The sequence below is a fragment of the Pelodiscus sinensis genome, chromosome 5, assembly GCF_049634645.1.
Source record: "Pelodiscus sinensis isolate JC-2024 chromosome 5, ASM4963464v1, whole genome shotgun sequence".
Lineage (NCBI taxonomy): Eukaryota > Metazoa > Chordata > Testudines > Trionychidae > Pelodiscus > Pelodiscus sinensis.
The window spans coordinates 15,345,520-15,371,548 of NC_134715.1; the positions used below are offsets into that span (position 1 = coordinate 15,345,520).

Genomic DNA, 26,029 nt, shown 5'->3' on the forward strand with positions numbered 1-26,029 from the left:
CCTGCGAGGAGCCCACAGCACGTCAAAGGGCCACGTACTCCTCACAGGGCGGGATGCCTCCCGTGCTCCCCCGCCCCCAGGCCCTGATTGGCTTGGGGGTGTGGGAGCATGCCAACCCTCTTCCAGGGCATGGATGCATAGTGGGAAGGGGGGCAAGGATGCTCCCCCACCCCAGACCAATCAGTGGCCAGGGCTATTTCAAAAAATGTTTAAGTGGCCCCCAGGCAAAAATTATTGCCCACCCCCGGGTATAGTATCTACCCCTGGAGTTGGGTGCAGTTGCTTTTTTCCTCTTCTCATCCATAATCTTCACCAGAAACAATCCTAATGAGGGTAACCAAGTCTGTTGATTGTGGCACCAGTCCCTTTTGTTATTCATTCCTACAGACATTCAGTGGCATGCAGTCGGCAAGGATGATAGAAACATGCAGTCAAAATAATTTTATTTCCTTTTCTTTTATACAAAATACAATCATGTACAAAAATGTACACATAACATTTGTCAATCATTTTACGTTGAAAAGACACTATAGATTCAAATACATTTTGTTCACATAAATCATGTAAACATAGAACCGGGCCCACACTGGCTAAGATTTCATTATTTATTAAATATCTCATTTGCATGAGTCAGCTATGAAGTTGCTTTCACACAGAGAGTGAAGTCTGCCAAAGTGATTTCTCTAGCCATGCACCTGGCTTCTGAACTCCAAAATCAAATGTGTGTGCACACTGGCTCACACAATCATTTGTGTAAATATATGCCTCACTATGCATATACATACACACACAATAAAAGATGGTTCACCAATGCATGCAGAAGTCCACAAAGAGGCACAAGTGGGCACAAGGATCATTTGAACATACAAGTTGTAGCAAGCATTCAACACCGTGTCACACAGAACAGATAATATACGGGCTGGACAGAGTTTGACGTCCTGGATGCCATCTTGAATAGCTTGGATATGCAGATGTACAAGGCCAAGAACTTTTACAATTCTTTCAGCCAAGGACAAGACACTTCAAAAATACATCAGTGCAAGGCTAGCACAGTATATGGTTCCTTCATGGATAAAGCTAATGTGATAATCCCCTAAATCTCCTGTCCAAAAATAAAGAAGTAAATGATGCAATGATGGTTTCCCTAGGGAGAAATCTATTTTACCCAAAAGAATGCAACCCTTTGTCATCCTTTGTTTTTAGAACCGTCCTATAAAACATGTGGCTACAATGACCTCTTTTCCTTCGTGCTCTGATACCACATTCCAGGCTAATTTGCCCTCCAAAAATAACAGTCTGCAATATATGGAAGAATGAATAATAATGTTGGGTATACTTCCCATACATTTCCACCACAATCTGCTCTCAACCTTGGTGGAAAATGCAAGGTAACAGCAGAAGTAAATGGATTCTTGGTTGACTTAGCTGACAATTACAGCTTTTTGATGGGGGAAGAGGTAATACATATTTAGTTCTGCTTAGTTTTCCTCCTGGCTCCCAAAAAGAGAAATCGTGCACTGTCAGCTCGGGTATAGTAGGTGAAAACCTCGTCCTGCTGTGATCAATGGCAGAACTCCTATTAATTTCAGTGGGGTCAGGATTTCACCCCATAGATTTAAAAAATATTTTTAACTACGCTGATTCAAGGGAAGGTGGGTGATTTCTCCACCTCTCATGCATTCACCACTGAGATAGAATGAAACTGCTAATATCCCAGCTGAGTGAACGTAAATGCTCAGCAGAATAGGCGAATAGATTTGTTGCAAAGTGATTAAGACTCTCGTTCTGTTTGCATGCACTAGCATGCAGCTGCAAGGCTCAGTTTGCAAATGCTACCATAGGGATGTTTAAAATTAAATGGAAAATGGCTGAAATGAACTTTAAAAAAATTGCTCCAATATTAGGTTTTGAAAAGCCTGGATCATGTCATTTTACAGTCCTGGATCCTGGAAGTCGGTATTAGGCAGTTGTGGATGAAAGATGAAATTTCCAGTAGTGCCTAAGGATGTTAGACGACTTTCAGTGGGAGTTGGGTGCCTGTCTCCCTGAGGCTGCTTTGCAAAACACCCCCTAAATGCACAAACAGGACTTAAGTTGCCCTAGATATTTCCCCCCTTGCCTACCAAAATAAGAGACCTATAGTTCAATAATGACTCCTAGTGGAAAAGCAAGAGGAACCACTCGATGTTATGCATTTAGCTGTACTGCAAAGATTTTGGCAGGAGGTGGACACAGTGTCAATGCACTTAAAAGGTTTTTTCTTGTTCTTGTTAGCCACGTCTAACAAGGATCCCAAGGTAGAGAATATTTCTAGAGCTAGTAATCTCTCCAGAACCAGAAATATTTTGAATGTACCCACTGTACAAAGCACTTACTTTCTGAAATACACAGAACATGAGACATTATTCATAACATTAGCTGCTGTAAACAGAGCAGCTGTTAACTATGTGCATGATTCTCCAAACTAGCACAGTGTCATTGCTAAAGATAACTACCTAAATATGGCACTTCTTCCTCAATGCAAAGCTACTTTCCCCTGTAGAATGAATAACGATGTGCAAATTCCACTCCCCCCAATCACTGGCCACCAACCCAAATTTTCCTCCCCCATCAATAAGACACTCAGAAATTGCTGTGGACCCTCTCACCAAATTCCTGGAGGATAGAAAACGTGAATATGCTAATAGTACCATTCTGCATATCGCCTGCAAAGCTAATGCCAGTCTTGTGTATAACAAAATCCATGCCACAAGTATGCAGCATGTGAACTGCTGCACCAGGCGCCTCTGCGTATTTAACAAACACCATATCTAAACAATATTACATCAAGGCTACAAATAAAGCTCTAACTTCTAACCAGCTATTTCCATTACAACCTAGACATGAGATCTGTATAGAAGCAGGCACAGTGAGATCTTACTTTTTACCCACATTATATACTACAGGTGCTGGACAGCAAGCAAGCTTCTCTCAGACACAAGGACTATGTCTACACTGGCAGGTTATTGTGCAAGAACGGCCGTTCTTCCACAGAGCGTCCACACTGCCCACCCGCTCTTGCGCAAGAAGATTTACAGGATGGAGTGGTAAGAGAGGGCTTATGTGCGCAAGAGCGATGCTCTTTTCTAACAGGTGTAAGCTCTCTTGCGCAAGAGGGCAGTGTGGATGCTCGGCAGGAATTTCTTGCGCAAGAAAGCCCTATGGTTAAAATGGCCATCGGCGCTTTCTTGCACAAGAGAGCATCCACATTGCCATGGATGCTCTTGTGCAAAAGCACAACTCGCACAGGGCAGTGTGGACGTTTTCTTGCGCAAGACTCCTTGCACAAGAAGTTCTTGAGCAATAACCCGCCAGTGTAGACATAGCCAAGGCCTCATACCATGACTTGATGACACTTATGAATTTTTGCACATACGTGTAATAAAAAACTGATCCGTAACAAGAGATAAGATGTTTTAGTTACATCATATTTAACATCTAGTAAATGATTGTTTACTCCAAAGAAAACAGAATAAAAATAAAAGCTATCTGTGAAAATTACAAGTGTTTGCCATCTTAATCTTTTTTAGTCTTACCCATTATATTTATACCGTTTATTATCATCATCATCATCTTTACATTAACCTCAGTAATTTATTATGCTACCATCTGGTAATCTGCAACCACAAGTTCCTGAAAAAACAAAAGGACAAGTGCCTTTTCAGCCATGGGAAGCCAGTTCTACTCCATGGAAGTATATTTTATCTTTTTCTAATAACTTACTCTTTTTATGTGAAGTAGATACTTGTATAGCACCTCACACCTATTAAAAGCATGCACTTGCATTCAAACATGTTTTGGGACCGGCTCTGTTCAATATCTTCATCAACGATTTAGATATTGGTGTAGAAAGTACGCTTATTAAGTTTGCAGATGATACCAAGCTGGGAGGGATTGCAACTAATCTGCAGGATAGGGTCATAATTCAAAATGACCTAGACAAATTGGAGAAATGGTTTGAGGTAAATAGGATGAAGTTTAATAAAGACAAATGCAAAGTGCTCCACTTAGGAAGGAACAATCAGTTTCACACATACAGAATGGGAAGCGACTGTCTGGGAAGGAGTATGGCAGAAAGGGATCTAGGGGTTATAGTGGACCACAAGTTGAATAGGAGTCAGCAGTGTGATGCCGTTGCAAAGAAAGCAAACATGATTCTGGGATGCATTAAGAGGTGTGTTGTGAGCAAGACATGAGAAGTCATTCTTCCACTCTACTCTGTACTGGTTAGGCCTCAATTGGAGTATTGTGTTCAGTTCTGGGCACTGCATTTCAATAAAGATGTGGAAAAATTGGAGAGGGTCCAGAGAAGAGCAACAAGAATGATTAAAGGTCTAGAGAACATGACCTATGAGGGAAGGCTGAAGGAATTAGGTTTGTTTAGTTTAGAAAAGAGAAGATTGAGGGGGGACATGATAGCAGTTTTCAGATATCTAAAAGGGTGTCATAAGGAGGAGGGAGAAAACTTGTTCATCTTGGCCTCTGAGGATAGAAGCAGCAGCAATGGGCTTAAACTGCAGCAAGGGAGGTTTAGGTTGGACATTAGGAAAAAGTTCCCAATTGTCAGGGTAGTCAAACACTGGAATCAATTGCCCAGGGAGGTTGTGGAATCTCCATCTCTGGAGATATTTAAGAGTAGGTTAGATAAATGTCTATCAGGGATGGTCTAGACAGTATTTGGTCCTGCCATGAGGGCAGGGGACTGGACTCGATGACCTCTCAAGGTCCCTTCCAGTCCTAGTATTCTATGATTCATGCAAGCAGTAATACACTTGAGAGCCTGAAAGTGAAACAACAATGGAATACTGAAATGAAAAAAAAATACAGCAATGATCAGATTTTTGCATGACTTTTTTTTGGGGGGGGGGGGGAGATAGCAGGGGTTTATCAGTACCTGGATAATTTCTGAATCGCAGTACATTTTATTAAAATTCTTTTCAATCAGTTTGCAGGGGTACAGAGACTTCATGGAATTAAGCTGGAACAGGGGATATTCATTTTGTGGTTTTGTTTAACGAACAGCTTTTTAATAGGGTTGCCATACATTCATTTTTTTCCCCGGACATGTCCTCCTTTTTGGTCCTTAAATCTCCGTCTGGCAGGGTTTTTTAAATATCTAAAAATATCCGGGTTTTGCCCTGCTCATTCTTTTCCAAACAAATTTAGATCTGTTTATATAGAACCTCGGAGCAGCCCGCCTGCCCCGCCCGAGGGAAGCACAGAACCCAGCCGAGCCCCCGAGCTGCATTCTAGGGGCTGCAGCCGGGAGATCCCGGCTCTTCCACATGCTCAGGCATTCCCCAGGGTGCTAATTGGCATACCCACAATGCATTGCACACTGTGACCTGAGTCCCTGGCCTGTGAGCTGGGTTTGCTCCTGACCTCTGATTCCTAAAGCTCGGGCTTACAGGGCACCCATGCAACAGGCCGCAGAAGGGGTTGGGAGTCGGCGTGTGTCCTCTTTTTTGAAGGTTCAAATATGGGAACCCTATTTTTAACAACAGAGACCTAGACAAGGCTATTTAGAGTACTATTTTGACTATAGAGGTTTTATTAACTTTCAAACTTTAAAAATATAATCTCTATAAAGTGCACCATCATACTTACAATTTATATAAAGGCAATTGAAATCATACCAATGCCATGTGTAAACAGCGGTAGCGAGGCAGTCAGAAAACCTTAGTCTTAGCAATTTAAAAACAAAATCCTTTGCTATTGGTCAAGAATTGTCAGAGGCAACAAAACAGTTCATTATCAGTACACAATTAAAGTAGGCTTTTAAACAACAAAATGTATTCTTTGTGATTTCAGGAGTTTTGCATAAAGGCTTCTGGACACTGGTGACTAATCAAGAGCACAGTAATTTAGGTATTAAGGAAATAAGGCCCTGATTCAGCAAAATGTTTGTGCTTAAGTCCATCTCTACTCACAGAAACAATAGCCACAAGCTTGAATCCCAAGCATGTACTTATTTCAACAGGATTAGATGCAGGACTAAAATTTCAGCACTTCACTTAACTGAAGCCTCCAGTACAAAGGCAACCAGCAGAACTGATTTTTCAGGAATCCAGCAGCCATTTTTAGCCCTATCATTTCTGCTACTAAACACTACTGCCATGTTAAAGAGTTATGCCCGACACACCCAACCGTCCCACGTGCCCTCTCAACTAGCAGATGGCTGGTGTGAAGCACAATGGCACCACTGTCATTTGCTGGAGCCCTTAGACATCCTGTGGTCAGCCAGTTGGTCCCCCATTTTCAAAAGTAGCCTCTACATTTGTGTGCCTACATAGAGACACATCTGGGGCCTGGTTCTCAGAGATGCTGAGTGCCTAAAACTCCCAGAACAATGGAAGCCTGAAAACTCAGGCCCACGGCTGAGCACCCAAAAACTAAAGGCCACCTTTGCAAACAACAGGCTTCTATCTCTCCTACGTCGTTATTGCTCTGGGTGGAGAAGATAATTATGTGATTGATGAAGAACAACCTGGAAAATCTCCCTAAGTGCAATGAATCTGATGACTAGCAAAAGAAAAAAGACAGCACTTAACCGGTTTTATCTTTAACGTGCTACTTTTCACTATCGCTGTCTGATGCCCGAGTCCCTAAGTTCCCTCTAAGCTGCACAGCTTCCTGTTAATAGCGGTGTGTGTGTGTGTGTGGGGGGGGGGGGGGGGGGGGGGCGGCTTTAAGCCCTGGGGGAGAGAGGGTTCACCATGGCAGCTTTTGGCAGCGCTGTGCCGGGGTCAGCAGGCCAGGATGCCTCTCCCTTGGCTGCTGCAGCTCCGCACTGGGGCTCACAGGCTGAGGTGCCTCTCTCCCAGGGCTTAACAGGAAGCTGCCCCAGAGCTGCTGAGGTTGGGGACTGGTGCCCCTTTGTTGGCCCCCATCCAGCCTGGCCATGCCTGGAGCTACAACACCTGTGGAGAGGCCTCTCACATTGTCCCAAGCTGCAGTGGGGAGAAGGCTGGGCGAGGGAGTCCTCTCTCCCCCAGGAAAGCCTGTACCCAAATCCCTTCTCCCTCAGCCTCACCCCAGAGCCCTCACTCTGCACCCCAAACCCCCAGGCCTGAGCCCCCTCCCACAACATAACCCCTCAGCCCTTCCCCTGCCACACACTGTCCATCTGCAGAAAGACGTTTGCCATGTGATACATCACCTCCATATTGGCGCATAAAACACAAGTCATTCTGCACATGGACATGAAACCATTGGACGGAAAACTACAGCAATGCGGGGAAAATGTGCTTGAGGAATATGAACTGTCAAGTATCTTGGAGCCAGACTGTCCTTGTGTGTAGGCATGGGGCTGGCTCCACACTGAGCTCTCTGTACAGGCAGGCTTCCCAGGCCTTCTGACCCACACATGGTCAAGTGCAATCCCTGCACTCAATATCCACTGGCTCCAATGGGATCAGCGTGCCGGAGGAAGTACACTGGTTGGCTCCACCAGTACGCAGCAGGGATGAATCCACCCAAGGAGTCTGCACTAGTTCCAACTAAGGGCCTCTCCCTGGGCTGTGTGAAGCTGCACATTCAGGCTTGAGGGTGATCCAAGGAATAAAGGAGCCCAATGGCTCAGCACAACAGAAATAAGAACCTTGCCCGTTTTTGAGCTCATTTCCCCTCAGAATAGCAAATGTCTAATATAAGCATCCCTGTCTATAATTCATTCACGTTTTCCTTTCTGAACATTGTTCACGTTGATTTGAGTGTTACACGTTCCACTTCTGGACTGAGACTCACACACTTCCAAGGGCAGAATCTGTCTCAAAGTTTTTGATTTCCTGAAGCATCCTCTCTACTCCAATATATTAATATGTACAGCTATGATCAGGAAGAAAAGACCACGAGTTCACTGTGTTCTATATCCCCATCACTACAATTCACACTTGGTGCTGCAGTCCATTTGGTCTAGGGACGTAAGTGACTAGCTGATCAGTCACTGCTCAACTACCTTATGCTTGACTAGTCTTCCCCCCGACCCTTCCCCATGCTGCCTCTATGAGAGAGGGGCAGCAAGGGCGGGGAGCAGGAGCTGGTGGGAGCTGGCTTAAAAGTGCTGGGGGGAACCCAGCTGTCGGGGAGGGGAGGGGATGCAGGGGACTGGGCGCAAGCTGGGAATCGGCTGATTCTAGGTTCATGCCCAGTCCCAGACGCTGCACCTCTGCTTTTTAACATGTATTAAAAGCTGTCAGGGTCTTAATGCATTTAAAAAGCAAAGATGCAGCTGGAGAGGGACCAGGAGTGAGCCGGGAATCAGCTGTTCCAGTTCGCGCCCAGCTCTCACGCCTCCAGCCCCCCTGCTTTTTAAATGTATTAAGAGCCTGGCAGCTCTTAATACATTTAAAAGGCAGAGCTGCAGTAGGGTTAGCTCCTCGGGCCAGGCGCTAACCCTGCTGTGGCTCTGCAGTTTCCCCCCTTATCAACCAATTGAGTAGTCCATGGAAATTCTATCAACTACTCGATTAGCTGATTACATGCAGTTTAACATCCCTAATTTGGTTTTACCATTTCAGTGCACAAAAGAACAAAGCTTATGGGCCATGCAATATGGACTGTCCAGCTCATTATTTCATGTCAATATTAGACCTTGAAAGATCAGGAGTATGTCTATGTTGACATGGGCAGATATTCAATCTGTTTATTAGAAACCTGAACATCTCAGCTACTAAAACCTAATAAAGTTGAGAGTGCTGCCATCAGCACTTCTAATCTGATCCAAATGCCCAATCACAGTACTAGTGTCACAATTCAAAGTACCAGCTAAGATGCACCTAACTGTAATGCTGAACTTCCTTTAATAGTGTGTGTCTGGTCAGAGGCAACTACCATCTACCCAAGCAAAGTGACAGCTAGAAAACACCTTGGTAAGAAAATCAAACACGGGGAAGAGTCCCACTGAAGGCCAACATAGCGGGCAGGGCTCTGATTAACAGCCAGCCTCTAACACACCATGTGGTAACTGAAAAGACCAATTCCAAACCACCAAACCCACAGGTAATCCGAGAGCCTGAGCTCGCTGTCGCATGGAGAGAACAGCCTCGGTGCTTCCCGACATGCTTTGCAGGACAAGGCACTCCGTTGAGAATGAGGGGGAATGTTCTTCACGGCTATTCATACAAGCCAGCCTCTCACTATATTCTCTGGGAAAAGACAATCCGACTCTGCTCCTCTAAACATGGCGGGATTGGCAAGCAAATCAAAGGGCACCTTCAGGGCAGCCTCTGAGCCTCGCACTACTTCTCTCTTGCTGGCAACTCCAGTCTAGGTGACTGGCCTGGTGGTCAATGGACAACGCCAAGGGCAGAGAGTGATATAAACTAACCTTCCGCACCCTCCCACCTCTAAAATTGGACTTTCAGTTCTCGGGGAGCTGCTAAGCCCCTCATTGTAGGGCTCGTGCTGCATTCTTCATGCATTCATTTGGTTGTCTCGGTCTCTTCTTAGCCTCTCTGTGAAGTCAATCACCTCCATTACATAATCTTGGAACTAATATCTCTTTTACTGATCAGGACTTCCAGCAGCCTCAGCTTTGCCTTAATCTGCTTGTATTCATTGTATTCCTCAGCCATGGGAGTGCGATCTTCTTTCTGGACGTTTCTAACAGAAACAAGGAGGAGATGTGAGATTTTTCTGGCAAGATTATTATCCCCCTTCCCTTACTTGTCATTTGGAGAGGAACATGGTGAATGTCATTTGTATTCAGCTACCAAAGAAAAAAAGGTGCAGAAACAAAGCAAATCATGGGATGTGAAACTCAAGGTATTTCCCTGTCAACCAGGGGCAGATGACTGTTTTGCGGGGCCCCGGGCAGCATAACTCCACGGGGCTCCCCTTTGCCACGGTGCATGCGCCGTGACACCATGCGCATGCGCAGTGGCGCCACGGCGCATGCGCGGGGCTTTTTTAAGCGCGGGGCCCGGGGCGGCCGCCCCGTTCGCTCTGCCCTATATCCGCCCTGCCCTATATCCGCCCCTGCTGTCAACTCTGAAAGTGACCTTGATATTATTCTATAGTCAAAGCAGATGGACATCTTTGTATCAGAGCCAGTTATACTGTCCCCCATGGATTTCAAACAGTACTTGGCTCATCATGTTATAACAGAAGCTCTTATGAGTAGGTACCCCTTTTCCAAAGGTATAATAGCTTCCATTTCCAGTTCTCCAGACCATAAATCTGGAGAAGGAATAAATACTACCAATCCTGGGATCTGGACCACAAATTTTGGGCAGAAACTTCTGCAACTGTGGAAGAAAGGAAACTTTTTGTTTCAAGTTAACTCCTGGTGCTTTTTTAAGTTGCCCAGAGATTCAGAATGCTAGAAAAAGTTTCTGCAAGTGATAAGCTAGACTAGAGGACCAAAAGGGCTAGTGAGATTGTTGAAGGTGCATAAATAGATGAATTTAACACATGGATATCGTCCGTTCATATGCTGTATAGATAAATGTCCATGTGCTAGTGTGTAGGTGTATGTACACACACACACACACACACACACACACACACACACCCCAGCAGCAGACACAACTGAAGTGAATTCACATCTGTATTCATTTTGTAAGCTCAGATGCTGTTCACAGAACCAAATGTTCAGCTGCATGCTTTGGAGAATCGGGTCATCTCAGTCATACTGGTTTGTATTATGGCCAATGGGAACCATGTTCACATAAGGAGAAAATTCAGCTCAGAGTTTCTGATGCCACTTGAGCCCTACCCAAAGTGGGCCTACTCTTGTTCTCACTAGAAGACCATCCTTCCCCCTACTGTATGTATTTTCAGGATGCAGGATCTCTACAATCTAGGATGTAGCATGTTACTTCTCAGGAAGGATTCTCAAATACTGAATAGACACTTTATATTCACAATAAGGTGACAGGAAACAGCCAGCATGGATTTGTAAAGAACAAATCATGTCAAACCAATCTAATAGCTTTCTTTGATAGGATAACGAGTCTTGTGGATAAGGGAGAAGCGGTGGATGTGGTATACCTAGACTTTAGTAAGGCATTTGATACGGTCTCGCGTGATATTCTTATCAATAAATTAGGCAAATACAACTTAGATGGGGCTACTATAAGGTGGGTGTATAACTGGTTGGATAACCATTCCCAGAGAGTAGTTATTAATGGTTCACTATCCTGCTGGAAAGGAGTAACAAGTGGGGTTCCGCAGGGGTCTGTTTTGGGACTGATTCTGTTCAATATTTTCATCAACGATTTAGATATCAGCATAGAGAGTACGCTTATTAAGTTTGCAGATGATACCAAGCTTGGAGGGGTTGCAACTGCTTTGGAGGATAGGATCATAATTCAAAATGATCTGGACAAATTGGAGAAATGGACTAAGGTAAACAGGATGGTTTAATAAGGACAAATACAAAGTGCTCCACTTAGGAAGGAACAATCAGTTTCACACATACAGAATGGGAAGCGACAGTCTAGGAATGAGTACGGCAGAAAGGGATCTAGGGGTTATAGTGGACCACAAGCTAAATATGAGTCAACAGTGTGACGCTGTTGCAAAAAAAGCCAATATGATTCTGGGATGCATTAACAGGGCGTGTTGTGAACAAGACATGAAGAGTCATTCTTCCACTCTACTCTGTGCTGATTAGGCCTCAGTTGGAGTATTGTATCCAGTTCTGGGTGCTACATTTTAAGAAAGATGTGGAGAAATTGAAGATAGTCCAGAGAAGAGCAACAAGAATAATTAAAAGTCTAGAGAACATGACCTATGAAGGAAGACTGAAAGAATTGGGCTTGTTTAGTTTGGAAAAGAGAAGATTGAGAGGGATGGACATGATAGCAGTTTTCAGGTATCTAGAAGGGTGTCACAACGGGTAGGGAGAAAAATTGTTCTTCCTGGCCTCTGAAGATAGAGCAAGAAGCAATGGGCTTAAACTGAAGCAAGAGAGGTTTAGGTTGGACATTTAGGAAAAAGTTCCTAAAAGTCAGGGTGGTTAAACACTGGAATAAATTGCCCAGGGAGGTTGTGGAAACTCCATCTGTGGAGATATTTAAGAGTAGGTTAGATAAATGTCTGTCAGGGATGGTCTAGACAGTACTGGGTCCCGCTGTGAGGGCAGTGGACTGGACTCAATGACCTCTTGAGGTCCCTTCCAGTCCTAGTATTCTATGAGTCTATGAACAAACATATTGTGAAAAAGAAATAACACACATTTAACTAACAAGTTTCACATTTTGAGAGAACTCTTCTTGCATTGTTTTATTGTGTTGCTATTTTTAACATGAATTTATTCCATGAATTGCCCTTTTAGTGCCAAAGTAGTGTTTGCAAAGAGTACAGATGGGAGAGAGGGACACATTTCTGCAAACAAGAATACTACGCTGTCCCAAAGACTTACATTCCTAGGTGTTTGTTGGCTCTAGACCAGTGGTTCTCAAACTTTTTAGCCCATGGTCCACCTGGCTCAATACAAACTTTTCTGTGGGCCACCAATTGCTAATGGAAACTGACCGTTAATTACATAATTACTCCCAAGCCATTTTGCTAGTGCTGCAACTGGGGAGAACGGTTTTAATTTAACCAGCAAGAAAGGAAGTATTAAATTATTATACTGATTAAGCACTTTAACTTTAGTTATCAAACTTCATTTTATATTAAAAGCGACGAGGAGTCCTGTGGCACCTTATAGACTAACTGAAGTGTAGAAGCATAAGCTTTCGTGGGCAAAGACCCACTTCGTCAGATGCATGTGATGCATTTTATATTAAGTAAAATGTATATCCAATACAAAAGGTTTCAATGTTTACTTATTTATGGCAGGGGTGGGGAGCCTTTTTTGGATCGGGGGCTCCTGACACACAAAAAAAAAAAATCAGTTGGGGACCATAGATGAGAAGCAAAAAAACCTCCAATACCCCCCCCCCCCCCCGATGTGGGTGCCTACTGAGACACCTCACTCCCCTGGCACTCCAGCCCCATGGGCCCAGGGGGAAGGACAGGGAGGACTGAGGTTCAAGGTTTTCATGGGCTGGATTCACTCTTCTGGGATTCCTGGGTTAGTGGATTTTGTGAAACCCCTCAGTCTCCGGGGTGGGGACAAAAATGAGGGGTTCAGTGTGTGGGACAGGGCTACCAGTGAGTGGGATGGGGGTGCAGGATCTGAGCAGGAGGTGGGGGATACGAGGGAGTGAGGGTGCAAGGTCTGAGTGGAAGGTAGGGTGTGTGGCCAGGAGGGAGAGTGCAGAGCATAGTTCCACCCTAAGGTGTGCACCTGCACGGCCACGCACAAAAATTTCTCTGCCTGCCCACCACCTTTGCAGAGTCGCATGTGCCCATGGAAGGTGAGCTGCTGTTGCTGGGTGGGGGAGGAGTCGGGGGGGGGGGAGAGGGAGAACGGGGAAGGCTCAGCTGGGCAGCTCTTTACTGTCCCCAACTCCCCAGGGCTGCAGCCAGGGCCACATAACTTCCCTGCTGCTCCGGAGGCCGGAGCTGGGGCCAGGTGACTGCAGCAGGGGCTCCTCTGTCTTCCAGGGCTGTTTGGCCATGGCTGCTCTGTCTGCCAGGGCCAGAATCAAGTGGCCACAGCAGCAACTCCTTCACCAGACAGGGTCTTACCCCCAGTGTAGGTAGGGGGACTCCCTATCTTGCTAGAACCAATGTAATAGCTCTGTGTTCCCCCCCCCCCCCCAAGCTCCCAAGATATGGGGCATTTTGAAGAAAAACAACAGCAGGTGGACTTGCTCTTCTGACAAGATGGAAAATACAGACAGCACAAAGGGGGCTTAGACATATCTTTCACTCCTTCAGCATTGATGCACTGTGCTCATGCCTTAGTATCCTAATGAAAGTTGAGAGATGCTGTAGTTCAAACTTTTCTGCTGGATCTCATGCGTCCGATATTGCTAGCAAACCTGCCGACACATCCTTTTGGTGTTTGAATTCTGGCAGTAATGACAGATTCATGGGACTGAAAGGGAATTAATCTATTCTACATCTCACTGGGGGAGGGTCTGGGAGAGGGCTATAAAGAGAGGAAGTTGGCCACTGAAAATTAGTACTGCTGAGCTTGAGCCATGGACCACCTGTAAAGTGGGCTGTAGGCTGAGAACCACTGCTCTAGATTTTCTCTCATGGTTTATGTGAGCATATGAGGGGGAGCTAGGAACACAGAGGTTTTCCTTTTGGTGCCACTGCTGATTTAGGGCAAAACTGTCAAAAGGTCTAAAGTCCTTTAGGAGCCTAATTCCTTGTGAAGTATAATGGGGTTTAGGCACATTTGAAAATTTTACTCTTAACCTCAATGGGCTCGGTCTCACAGAATTAATGGGAAGATTCTCACCAACTTCAACAGGCATTGGGACAAATGCTCTGCATCCAAGCTTCCTCGTCAACAAATAGAGGATAATACCCATCTTAATGGATGGAGTGAGGATTAGTTGTGTAGCATACATAGAGCACTTTTAATTTTCACAGCCTTATGCTCTCAGCAAGTATTTCCAGCAGTAGTTATACAGACAGACAGATGAGTGAGAAATGAATTACCTTCCATTTTGTCGGAAAAAATTGTCTTCAAACTCTCTCAATTTTTTTCTGATCTGTTTTTTCTCTTCCCTGACTTCCTGGAGCTGTTCTAAGAGTTCTGGCCTGTAGGGTTAAATTACAGATGTAAAATTACATAGACATTTAAAAAAGGAATGGCATAATAATTTTACAAAAATATATGTAGCATAAAGATCCACGCCAACAAACACTCCCTAACAAATTGACATGACTCTTAAGTTTAAGAATGTCAAGTGTCCCACTACTAATCAGCAAAACAGCTAAGCATGTGCTAAGGTCCCTCTGGCTTCAGTGAGATTTAATCACATGCTGTGGGTTGTTGCATGGAATCAAACACTTGGCTTAGTACAAGAAACTTGACATACATAGAAGCAGCATGAAGGTTAGAAAGCCCCATGTCCTGGCTACTCTTTGAAGGCATCTTATCATCCACGGGAGAAATGAAGCCATCAGCCTCATCTTCTAGTTGATCCAAGAAACTCCGCACACTGAAATCTGGCTTCACGGTAACTGTGAAGTCTGGTTTCACACTGCTGTCCTCATCAGAACCCTCCTCTTCTTCCTACAGAGACACAGTGCCCCCAAAACAAGAGGTTACTACTTCTCTCTGCAGGCACAACCCGTATATTATCTTTCGCCACAAGCGCTGGCCTACAGATATGAAAAGAAGTGGACAGAGTAAGCACCTTAATTGCTCTAGAAATTTACAGACACCTAAAATATCAGTCATAATCCCTCTCCCACAATCCATTATTAGTAGAAACCAGCACCAGAGAATTATGACAGATTGGAATAATCACAAGAGAAACTCTAAATAAAAACAGAAACCTGAAAACGTCTGAAGGGAAACAGCAGGGAACAGGTGACATGATTTTTGAGGACCATAACAGCTTCACTGCCAGTTATAAAACTGCACCATGGAAGAATGATTGCCAGTGCTTTTAGTTGTGTACTTTTCTCACACTTCATCTTGCTGACTACTTCAGAAATCAGTACATGAGTCTGTGTATCCAATGTGCTGTGTATATTAGCTCTAAATATTATGATGAAAAGGGGGAAACAGCTCAACCTCAGATGTCCAGGAGAGTTTACTACTCTCCTTTGTCAGTGGGAGAGAGAAAAGTTTAGACATTTCACCCTGAAGGACTGAAGTGAACTCATAACTCATTATGAACTATGCAACACATTTTCCACAAGTAGAGGAAACGATTTGGCCTAATTTTAAAATGGATTACTCCCCACTCCCTACAGAAAACTATGGAGATTATAAATCAATGCAGCCTACCCGGGTGGAGCTGGTTCAAGTGGCTTGTTTCAGTTCTACCTGCTCTGCACACAGTCAGAGCTGCCAAGAATTAGTGCAATTCAAAAACATGCTAACAAGCTATGCCACCCAGCATTACAAGGATGGCAAGACACAGCACAGAATTAATTGTCACTTATCCGGGACACTAGTGCCTCACATTACAATTATGGCCACAGATCGTCTGCAAAGACTTCAACTGAAGGGAGCAAATCAGAAGGTTACTTAGTAAGAATTCAGCTGGAAATGCCTCAGACAAACATACAGGAGCTTGCATTTAAATGGGCCTCGACCTGGTCTCTAATTTGTCCCCATAATCATCAAATCATAATCAAAACTTCTGTAGCACGTGCACCAATAGTTACAGACTGGAGCTGCATGTAACTATCTGTATCTGCAGATCAATCCATTTTGCTATTTTTTCATGCTTGTGGGCATCTTTCTAAAAAAGCCATAAATACAAATATAACACTTTAAACCCAATACTGTAGTGCATCAGTTTTCCTGGTAAACAGCTTTCCAATAAATGGACTCCCACTCAAACTAAAAGGCAGCCTACCCACTTGCATCAGACAGCCCCATATAAATTGCACTAGAATTTCCAACCCACAAATTCCGTAAGAAAATAAGAATTCTGTCAGGAAAAACAGGCTCTGCGACTTACCTGGATGGGTAACTAATCCTGTATCTGCTGGGCCAAAGAGGGAAACAAATTCTAGAGCCAAGGGGCACTCAGAGACAATGTCCTGCTGGCAGCCCCTCTGGTTTACCCCGAGGGAACTCCAGCTGGAGCACCTCTGCAATGACTTTACATGGGGAGAATCAATTAGCTGTGTCTTAGTAAGGCACAAAGGATTAACACCAGCTCCCTTACCACCACCCAGCAATGTTGGGGATGCCAGTGTGGCTCTTGGGAGTGTTGGTTGTAGCTCCCCATGTGACTCATGCACTCAGCTGGTGAACTTCTATAATCACACTTAGCTTGGTATCCTACCGGGCTCCAAATGAGCACTGCACTGCAGGGGTAAGTATCAAGAGAACTCATGGTATGTCTACACCGTAATTCAGAGGTGGGGAACCTCAGGCCTGGGAGCCTGATGTGGCCCCTGGCTTGCCTGGATCCAGCCCCCAAGACTCAAGGCCTCCCCCTTCCCCCCTACAGCATTTAGGAGCCTGCACTGGCACTCCAGTCCCTCCCCCTCCCGCTGTTGCCCTCGGACTGGAGCTCACAAAATTGACTAGGCCGGGCCCTCCCTAGGTTCTGGTGTTTGAGGGGAATGTGAGGAGTATCTTTCTTCTCAGTCGGGGCCACAGCAGCGAGGGTTTTGTTTTGTTGTTTCTCACTTGTGTGCAGTGCCCGACTGATTTTTCTGTGGGCCAACAGCCCCCAACCTAAAAAGGTTCCCCACCCGCTGTAATTGGCAGTGTGATTTAATCTAGGTAGCATGAGCACCAAGAGAAGTGAAATGGGGTCATTGGTGTGGGCTGTACAAACCCCTCCGGGACTCTGTTTAATTACACAATCCTAGCTACACAAGAAAGTTGGGTCTAATTAATGACATCGGTCAAAGGTATGAAAAATCCACTTCCCTAAGCAGCACTGTTGATTTCACCTTATTTTCCATGTAGACAGATATACATTGACAGAACAATTCTTTCATTGACCTGGCACTGACTCCTTGGGGAGGTGGACTATCTATGCCAACAGGAGAAACCCTCCCATCGGCACAGGTACCATCTATACAAAAATGCCACCATGACCTCGCATAGCTCAGCTCCTACTGTGTGTTAAACGTAGACAAACCCTTGGGCAGACAGCCACAACTTCGCTCTGCTGGTACTCATGCAAACTAAATCAAAGCTAGCTCAGGTACATCTACACGTACTCTTCAGCTGGGAAGAAATCACAGCACAAAGTTGATGATGGAAAATTAAAGGACATTTAAAAAAAATATGGCCCTTAATTCAGGCTTGGTTCAGAAATTATCTATTAAATATTAAGAACAATTCACTGAGGAATAATCAGCCATGTAAATGCACAGCCACTTAACATGTATAATATTGTAGCTTCACCTTAATTACACTAATATGTACTTCATATATGCAATTAATATTTGGCCTGGAATAATTATCCCATTAAATATAAATCAAAGAATATTTAGTTTATGGTATCCAAAATATTTTTGAATGGTAAATAGACAAATGGGCAGGGGGAAATGAAATCAGAATGCATTGCAGCATGTGTCTCATTCAAACTGATAATGAAAATGCACACAGATAATTGTGTCATATGCTAAGATTCTAGGTGCTCATAACTGGAATTTCTTAAACAAAAGTAATATGGATCAAATTCATCCTTGGTAAGTTAACTATTTAAGGCACATATAGTTAGGCCAGTAATGAACCTGTCCCAGTGACTGGATATCAGTGTTCAACACTGAGAAATGCCAAGCCATGACAGCACAGGGTGAAAAATTCCAACCAAACAAACCAGATCAAATATTCACTTACTCTGCTTCTAGAAGTGCACTTTCAAAAGTGTAAAATAAGAACTGAACATACCCAGAAGGCAAACAGATATGGGTTAATGTCCATAACCTATACATGCATGTGAGTCTAAACTCTATTCGTATTAAGGGAAAACACAACCTAAATATAGAGTTGCATAAAAGCCTTAGAGCTTTGGTGTGAGAAAAAGAACAGCAAAAAGCTTGAGAGGAATATTCAAAAGAAAAAGATGTGCAACTAATCAATAATTGTGAAGTTTTTACAAAGTAAAATACATGTGGAGAGGGAAAACACAAAGCCAAGAAAATATTGTAGGCTGATCTGCATTAACAGAAAGGAGGGATTTGTTCAAAACTGGCTAGGCTTAAATGGCAACTGTTTTGTTTTATTTTGGTGGGTTTTTTTTTTTTTTTTCAGAAGGGAGACACTGCAAAGAACCAATCCTAATAAAAAATCTCTATCATTGTCAGGAAGGGGAAACTGATGCAGACTGAGCAATTAGTTAAGCAGCTGGAGGTCTTCACCTTTATCTCCTTGAAGAAGGAAGCAGTTTCGCCCTCGATAATTGGCTGCAGCAAAGGGCTTCTCCGCTTGCTGGAGGGGGAACCCTGTGACAGGTGTTAACAAGTATGTTACATTGTGAACCCCTTTCTCCTCCACCGCCTGCTCTCCTCTCATCTTCATGACTTTTGTGACTCATCCAGACCATGGTAAGAAAACTGCTTCTTAAACAGAAAAAAACTTCTGGCAAAAACCTTGAAGCAGAGAAAGATTTTTTCAAAGTTGCTGCTTAGCAATAGACATCAGTGCCACATGAGTACAAACAAAACACTATGCACGGAAGGGCCAGCTGTGTATGAGCAGGAAAACAAATACTTTCAGAAAAAAAAAATCAACAAAAGCAACCCCATAGTTAGCTAGCTACCTTGTATGCCCTGCAAAGCTCAGCTGGGCCAATTTTCAAGAGAGCTCAGCACTCTTAATGGAATCCAGACTTTCAATAACTCAGTCCATTTCTGCACCTAATTGACACGCCCAGGTTTTCAGAGGTACTCTGTTGCCTTGAGCTCTCACTGTTCTTAGAGGGCTGGGGAAGGGAAAACACATTCACCAGTGTTCTCATTGGCAGCTAGTGGGTGCTGACTGAGCACCTTTGAAATTCTGGCGCTGGAACGGGAACTGAGTTCCTTTGAGAAGGTGGCTCTAAACTGCTAAGAGATGGCCATTGGGTTGGATGGCATCCCTCTACTTGCTGGCTTAACATGCCTCGTTCACGCAGATAAACATTCACAATAGCGATTCTAGGAGTTTTGTTTTTTCTTTAAAATACAGCAGGACATCATGAGACTGTCCAGGAAAGTGTGTCTGCCTGCTTTGAAAAACTCTTCACCAGTCTGTACTTCTGGAACAGGAACACTGTTAGAACAGCAGCCAAGACATAAGCATGGCCTGGCAGAAGACATGGGGTAGCTCATAAAACAAAGAGCAGGCATACACCAAACAGCTTACTTTCACTGGTGAAATGAATGTGTTTTACACTACAATAATTTTAAAGCCAGTGATGAGGATGGTACCAAGTTGCATAACACAAGTAGCCTCACATCGGGGCTACTGACTATAAAAACACATGTTCACGGAACTGATGACAATTGCCCAGCAAGACCGATGCATGGGATTCCATGGACGTGCTAGTGCACCTTGCATCAACTTAGAAAGCAGCAACCATTTATACATTCTGCTAGTAAGAGCTGAGGGTTGGGGTACTGCCTACCCTGTCCTCTCCTTCAGCCATGGGGACTAACTGGGCAGGCTAGCTGCTAGTGTAATTGAGCCCTTCAGTAGTGTGGGCAATACACAGATCTCTCTACTCCTGCCACTTTACGTGACCCAGACAGGCTATGATATTGAGGAAAAAGGTGGTGAGGGCCTTAGCCAAAACCAACATAATGAAAAAAACCACAGCAACCACAAGGTGAAAAGAGCTAAACATCCAGCTACGGGCACTGGAGTCCTTAACCAGCTCTTCACTATTCCAGTTGCTTTGGTATCACTTGACTTGAAGTCATTCAGATACTCAGCTCTGTGGGGACGTGGGAGATTGGGCCTCTGTAACTGTGTGGGGTGCAGACGAGTGATTCTCCTCTCCTCTCCTCCCTCACCAACCCAAAGCAACCCCCAGAGAAGTGCTATACTCACAACAACAGGGATGGCATTGGCCCTGGAGAGGATCTGTTTGACCAAACGATATCGATCATACAAGGGTTTCATCACCTGGCGCTCATTTTTTGTTACCTGAAAAGCAAGAAAGAATGGGACCATGAGACTGGCAGCAGATACTCCAGTTCGTAATATGTGCTCCTGCACTCTCATTTATCTGGGGTTAAAAAGGGTGAGGCACTAACAGCATGGTCCTGAGATTAGTATAGGGTGAATTTTATCACACTGATAGCCAGCGTGCCTTATGCCCTGGCCCTGACCGGATCTTCCAATCCTTAGCCTAACCCCCTCCTTGCATGGTGCTTTATAATGTGGATTACTGGAGCAAAGACATTTAAGGCTCAAACTAGTAAGTATATGTCATCACAACCGCCCTTGTCCACTGAGCAATCTGCATCTGAAGCACTTTTACACTCATAACCAAAGCACAGATTCTTATGTCTGGAATCCCAGAACAGGGTGATAATTTTTACCTAGGAACAAGTCAAAGGAGCTGTGAGGACTGAATGCTTTCCCTCTGAGGCTGCTTCCCAAACATGCTGATCGACAGACCTTACCCTAAATTGACATTGCAATGACACTCCTCTGCACTTCTCTCCTAAGATGCCTCCTAATTAAGACAGAATTACTCATTTTACTCTCCAGCAGGGATTTTCCTACACGCCTCCCCCCATGGGGGTGTATACCCCCCCTGAATTTCCCCAACACCCTCTCCCCAGTTTTGTGAACTAGTTACATGCCAATTTAGTCATTGTTTGGAAATTTGAATTGAAATTGAAACATTAATACACACTTTAAAAGCATATACAGTATATGATAAGATATGTGTATCTGAAAAAGTAGAATAGATTTGAAAAGTATGAACATAGATTAGCTTCCTTATACAGGCAGTCCCCGGGTTACGTACAAGATAGGGACTGTAGGTTTGTTCTTAAGTTGAATCTGTATGTAAGTCGGAACTGGCGTCCAGATTCAGCCGCTGCTGAAACTGATCAGTTTCAACAGCGGCTGAATCTGGACGCTAGTTCTGACTTACATACAGATTCAACTTAAGAACCCCAGGATCCGCGGCTTTGCTCTGCTTTGCTCCCCGTCCCCCTGGTCTGCAGACCAGGGGGACGGGGAGCAAAGCAGAGCAAAGCGGCGGAACACGCGGGCAGCTGACAGCCCAGACGCGTCTGGGCTGTCCGCTGCCCGCGTGTTCCGCCGCTTTGCTTCCTCTCCCTGGTCTGCTGGAGACCAGGGAAAGGGAGGGCCCCGTTCGTAACTGTGGATCCGACGTAAGTCGGATCTGCGTAACTCAGGGACTGCCTGTACAGCTGTTTTTTATGACAATGTCTGTGCATTCATTTTGGTGATGTTGGCCAACCTAATAATTTCAAATTATGATTTGTAAGCAAAGTCAAAATGAGCTCTCCCTGACAGCTAGGGATGAGCTGGGGTCTGGGGGGAAAGGCTTCAGGACTAGATTGTATTTACATTCATACCTAATCTACCTAGGTATCCAGCAAACAGAGCTGTGTTGCCCAAGTAATAGATTTTGGCTGGGGTTGGGTTACAAATCACTTTCGGGGGAGGGGGGATGAAATGTTGTTGTTGTTCTTGTATGAGTAAAGGTCAGTAGAACTGTACTTAACCTGTACTGATTGAGGGCATCAAGAGAGAGGGTGGGGACAGGTGTTTTGCTTGATGGTCTGTCTGAGTCACAAGTACTATTTGACCTGCCCCTCTCCACTGTTTAAAGACAGAGCTGATTAGGCTCCATATATAGTCTTGTGTTTTGTTACGTGACCACTACAGCTGAAATCACTGATAATCAGGTCTAAGTGCTTAGCCCTGCTGCGGCGACAGCATTCCTGTGGGTACAGTGTTTTTGTGTAAGAGACAGCTCAGACTGCACTAGCAGCGAGGTTCCCCCACTGAGAGCTCAGATGAAATCACTGAGAGCTGGGTGGAACCTCAAGAGACCCACTTGCAGACTTCACAGTGGCAGGTGGCAGCAGAAGGAGACGGTGCAGGGCCATTGGCAACAGAGCGATGGAGTGAACGGTGGCACAATGAACAACAGTGGCCAGAGCGAACAGTGAGCGGCTGGAGGAACAAGCAAGGTGCCTTCTTGCCCCCCACCTGGGAGGTGTAGTCACATGAAAGCACCTCTGAACTCTGATTCTCCATTGACCAAGGACAACATTGGTGAATGGGGTGAGGTGGAGGGAAAAATGAGGGGCACGTTAAATAAACATTTGTTTGTTGGACTATATTTTAGTGACTTTGCTCCAGAATGCTAGATTTGTGACTGGAATGGAAACTTATATAAATGTGTTTCCTAGTAGGCCAAGATTTTTAAGATGCATTATTTGCCAAGGTTATCATCTCACATCATTGCTATCCTGAGAGGTTATTATGTTGGGGAGTTTCTGTACTAAACATCTGTATTATTATAATTAACTTTTACATAAGAATGGTCATACTGGGTCAGACCAGTGGTCCATATAGCCCAGTATCCTGTCTTCCGACAGGGTCAAGGCCAGGTGCTTCAGAGAGAATGAACAGAACAGGTAATCAAGTGATCCATCCTGTTGCCCATTCCCAGCTTCTGGCAACAGTCTAGGGACACTCAGAGCATGGTATTGCATCCCTCCCCATCCTGACTATTGCCATTCTCTATCTCGTAAATCTCCTGTTGAAACCACTTGGGTCATTAAACAATGCCATCCAGGCATCTGCTACATCAGTAGTAGATCTTTGTCCAGCAATAGAAGCTACATTTGGATCAATCAGAGAGCTATCCATTGAAAAAGTATTGGAAGAAGCAAAGATTTCAGTCCAGAAGTTGACTAATGAAGGCATTTATATGGAATCCTTAAGTGAAGAGGACAAGAAGTGTTTGTTAAGACAACGGAAAAAGTACACAGACTTGATTCTTAAAAATCTACAACAGCGACTTCTAGATCCTACTCAACCTCTACGTAGCTTTTACAGATGCCTGTCCTATAAAACATCGACAGTTGAGTGGAGTGAGGCACTACCGACAATGAGGCTGCCATGTGCTCAGGACAGAATAGAGAATTAGAACACAGAGTGGAATATCACATGACGAATGAAGATTTGACTTCAACTTCTTTTTTATCATCACTCGCGGTTCGACCGGATCTTTGTGCTATGTTTCCTGGGATGAAAGAAGTAGGAATTCATCTCTTGCTACTGCCAGTCACAACAGCTACAGTTGAGCGTTCTTTTTCATCACTGAATAGAATTTTGTGTTCTGAAAGAAGTCACCTTCTGCCTGATCATGCGAATGAACTCATGAGCATATTAACTGAAGGAATAGAAGTACCGGACATACGAGAAGCCACCAAAGATGAACGCATTGCATTCGAGCAGTTCATTAACAGAGCTGTGTAAAATTATAACAAGAAACCAAGAAGGATGGAGACGTAGTGCTTCATAGAAGGCTTGAGTAGCCAACTTTAATTTGTATGATTGTAAAACATGAGTTAAATCTAATAAAATGGTCATGAAATATTTTTCAGTTTTTACTATGGTAACATACAGCCCACCTTCACCCTCACAGTCTCGCCCCTGCCCCTCCCCCGCCCCGGTAAATTTGAACACCCCCCACCCCTACTTTCAATTCCTGGGGAAAACACTGCTCTCCAGCTCATTTTCTGGAACAAAGCTAGGGAGTAAAACCCCTTTGTAGGAACTGGGGTGAATGGGGGGGGCGCGTTAAAGTTATACTAGCTACTAGTGATGAATGAAAAAGTGAAGCTCTACGCCAAGGGTTGGCAACCTTTCAGAAGTGGCATGCCAAGATTTAACTTACTCACGTCTATTTATGGATCTGTGTGCTGGGTGGGGTGGGGGAGGGAGTGGCAGGCTGGGTACGGTGACCATATTTGCTAAACCAGCTGCAGCTAGGGAGAACGGTTTAATTTAAATGATTAAACAGAGTAAGCGTTTTAACTGTCTCATGCTAGTTTATCAAACTTCATTTTAAATAAAAGAAAATATTAATTTATGTTCAACACAAATGGTTTCAATGTTTTCTTGTTTATGGTGGGGTGGGTACCTTTTTTGGGTCAGAAGCCACCGACCCACGGAAAAATCAGCTGGGGACCACACAATTCAGGAGCAAATAAACTCCTCCAAAACCCCCCAACCCTCATTTATGTGGCCCCCCAACTGAGACAACTTTGCCTTGCGATCAACTGGCAGTGCCCCTGCGATCATACAGTCAATTGCGATAGACTGGTTGAGGACCACTGTTGTAGCGGTTGCAGTATCCAGGTGGCATATGCTCTTGGTGGAGCTGTCAATGGCTTATTGCAAAGACAGTGGCATTGTAATATATAGAAAGATATCCATTTGGAAATTGGTGTGCCCTTTGAGTGATCTCCAATGGATAAAAAACAAGCGTGAAGACGTGCGGAATGCCTGTGTCCTGTCTATAAAAAAGGCTAGAGCCCGTTGAATGTCCAGGCTCTGAACTAGAGTGCCCCTAAAGGTTTTGGGAAAAATGGGTAGGACTATGGGCTCATTGATATGAAAAGAGGTGCTGATTTTGGGTAAAAATGTAGGGTGCAGTTGTAATGTTACTTTGTCCTTGGTAAAGCTTGTATAAGGTGGACCAACAAACAGGCACCTATCTCACTAACTCTTCTTGCCAAGGTAACAGCTATTACAAACAGCACCTTCATTGTAAGGAATGAGAGTGAGCGGGTGACCATGGGTTCGAAAAGGGGTCTCATAAAGCAATCTAAAACCAAGTTTAAGTCCCATCAGGTTGCTGGGGCCCTGTGAGGAATCTCCTGGTGATGGGATGTGCAAAGACGGACAATCCATAAACCTGTTTGTGGAATGCAGTCAAGGACAGAATGAAATGGAACCTTGTGAGGATCAACATATGTCTGTTGGCAGCAGGAGAAAAACAGTTTCCATTTCTGCAGGTAAGTGGTTCTGGTGCATGGTCTCCTGCTATGGAGGAGAACGGTTCTTACTTGCTTAGAGCACAGAGATTCAGCACCATGGAACCAGACAGGGGCCAGGCATGAAGGTGAAGAGTATGGGGCTGAGAGTAAAGTAATTTGCCCCGATTCTGGGAGAGGAGGTCGTGTCAGTGTGGAAGCAGATAGTTTGGTAGACATGTGTTGGAGGTACAGGAACCAGGTCTGTGTGGACCAGGATGGAGCTATCAAAATGACTCTAGCTGTGTCTGACCAGATCCGCAGGATTCTGCACAAGATGAGTGGATGGGTGGGAAGGCATAATACAATGGTTTGTTCCAGAGGATTAGGAATGCATCGCCCATCAACCCCTTTCCCAGTCCCACCCAGGAGCAGAAACGGAGACACTCGGCATTGTTCCAGGTTGCAAAGAGGTCTATTGATATGTAGCCCCAAAGGCAGAAGACAGTTCCCACTTGTGGTCTGT

The 26,029-nt window shown here is 44.5% G+C and overlaps 1 protein-coding gene across 12 annotated transcripts in view; it reads right to left on the bottom strand.

The window, feature by feature from the left end:
- Positions 1-4,907: 4,907 nt before the first annotated feature.
- The window catches only part of FAM13A (family with sequence similarity 13 member A), a 335,143-nt gene continuing 314,021 nt past the window's right edge, over positions 4,908-26,029 (bottom strand). For 9 of the 12 annotated variants that reach the window (XM_075929587.1, XM_075929584.1, XM_075929583.1 and 6 more), the window contains 5 exons: positions 20,576-20,671; positions 18,904-18,987; positions 14,934-15,130; positions 14,551-14,652; positions 4,908-9,642 (listed from right to left, as the gene is read on the bottom strand). In XM_075929587.1, coding sequence (XP_075785702.1) covers positions 9,516-9,642; positions 14,551-14,652; positions 14,934-15,130; positions 18,904-18,987; positions 20,576-20,671 — 606 coding nt within the window. In that variant the 3' untranslated portion in view covers positions 4,908-9,515. The other 3 variants (XR_012904023.1, XM_075929582.1, XM_075929585.1) reach the window with 3 other exon arrangements.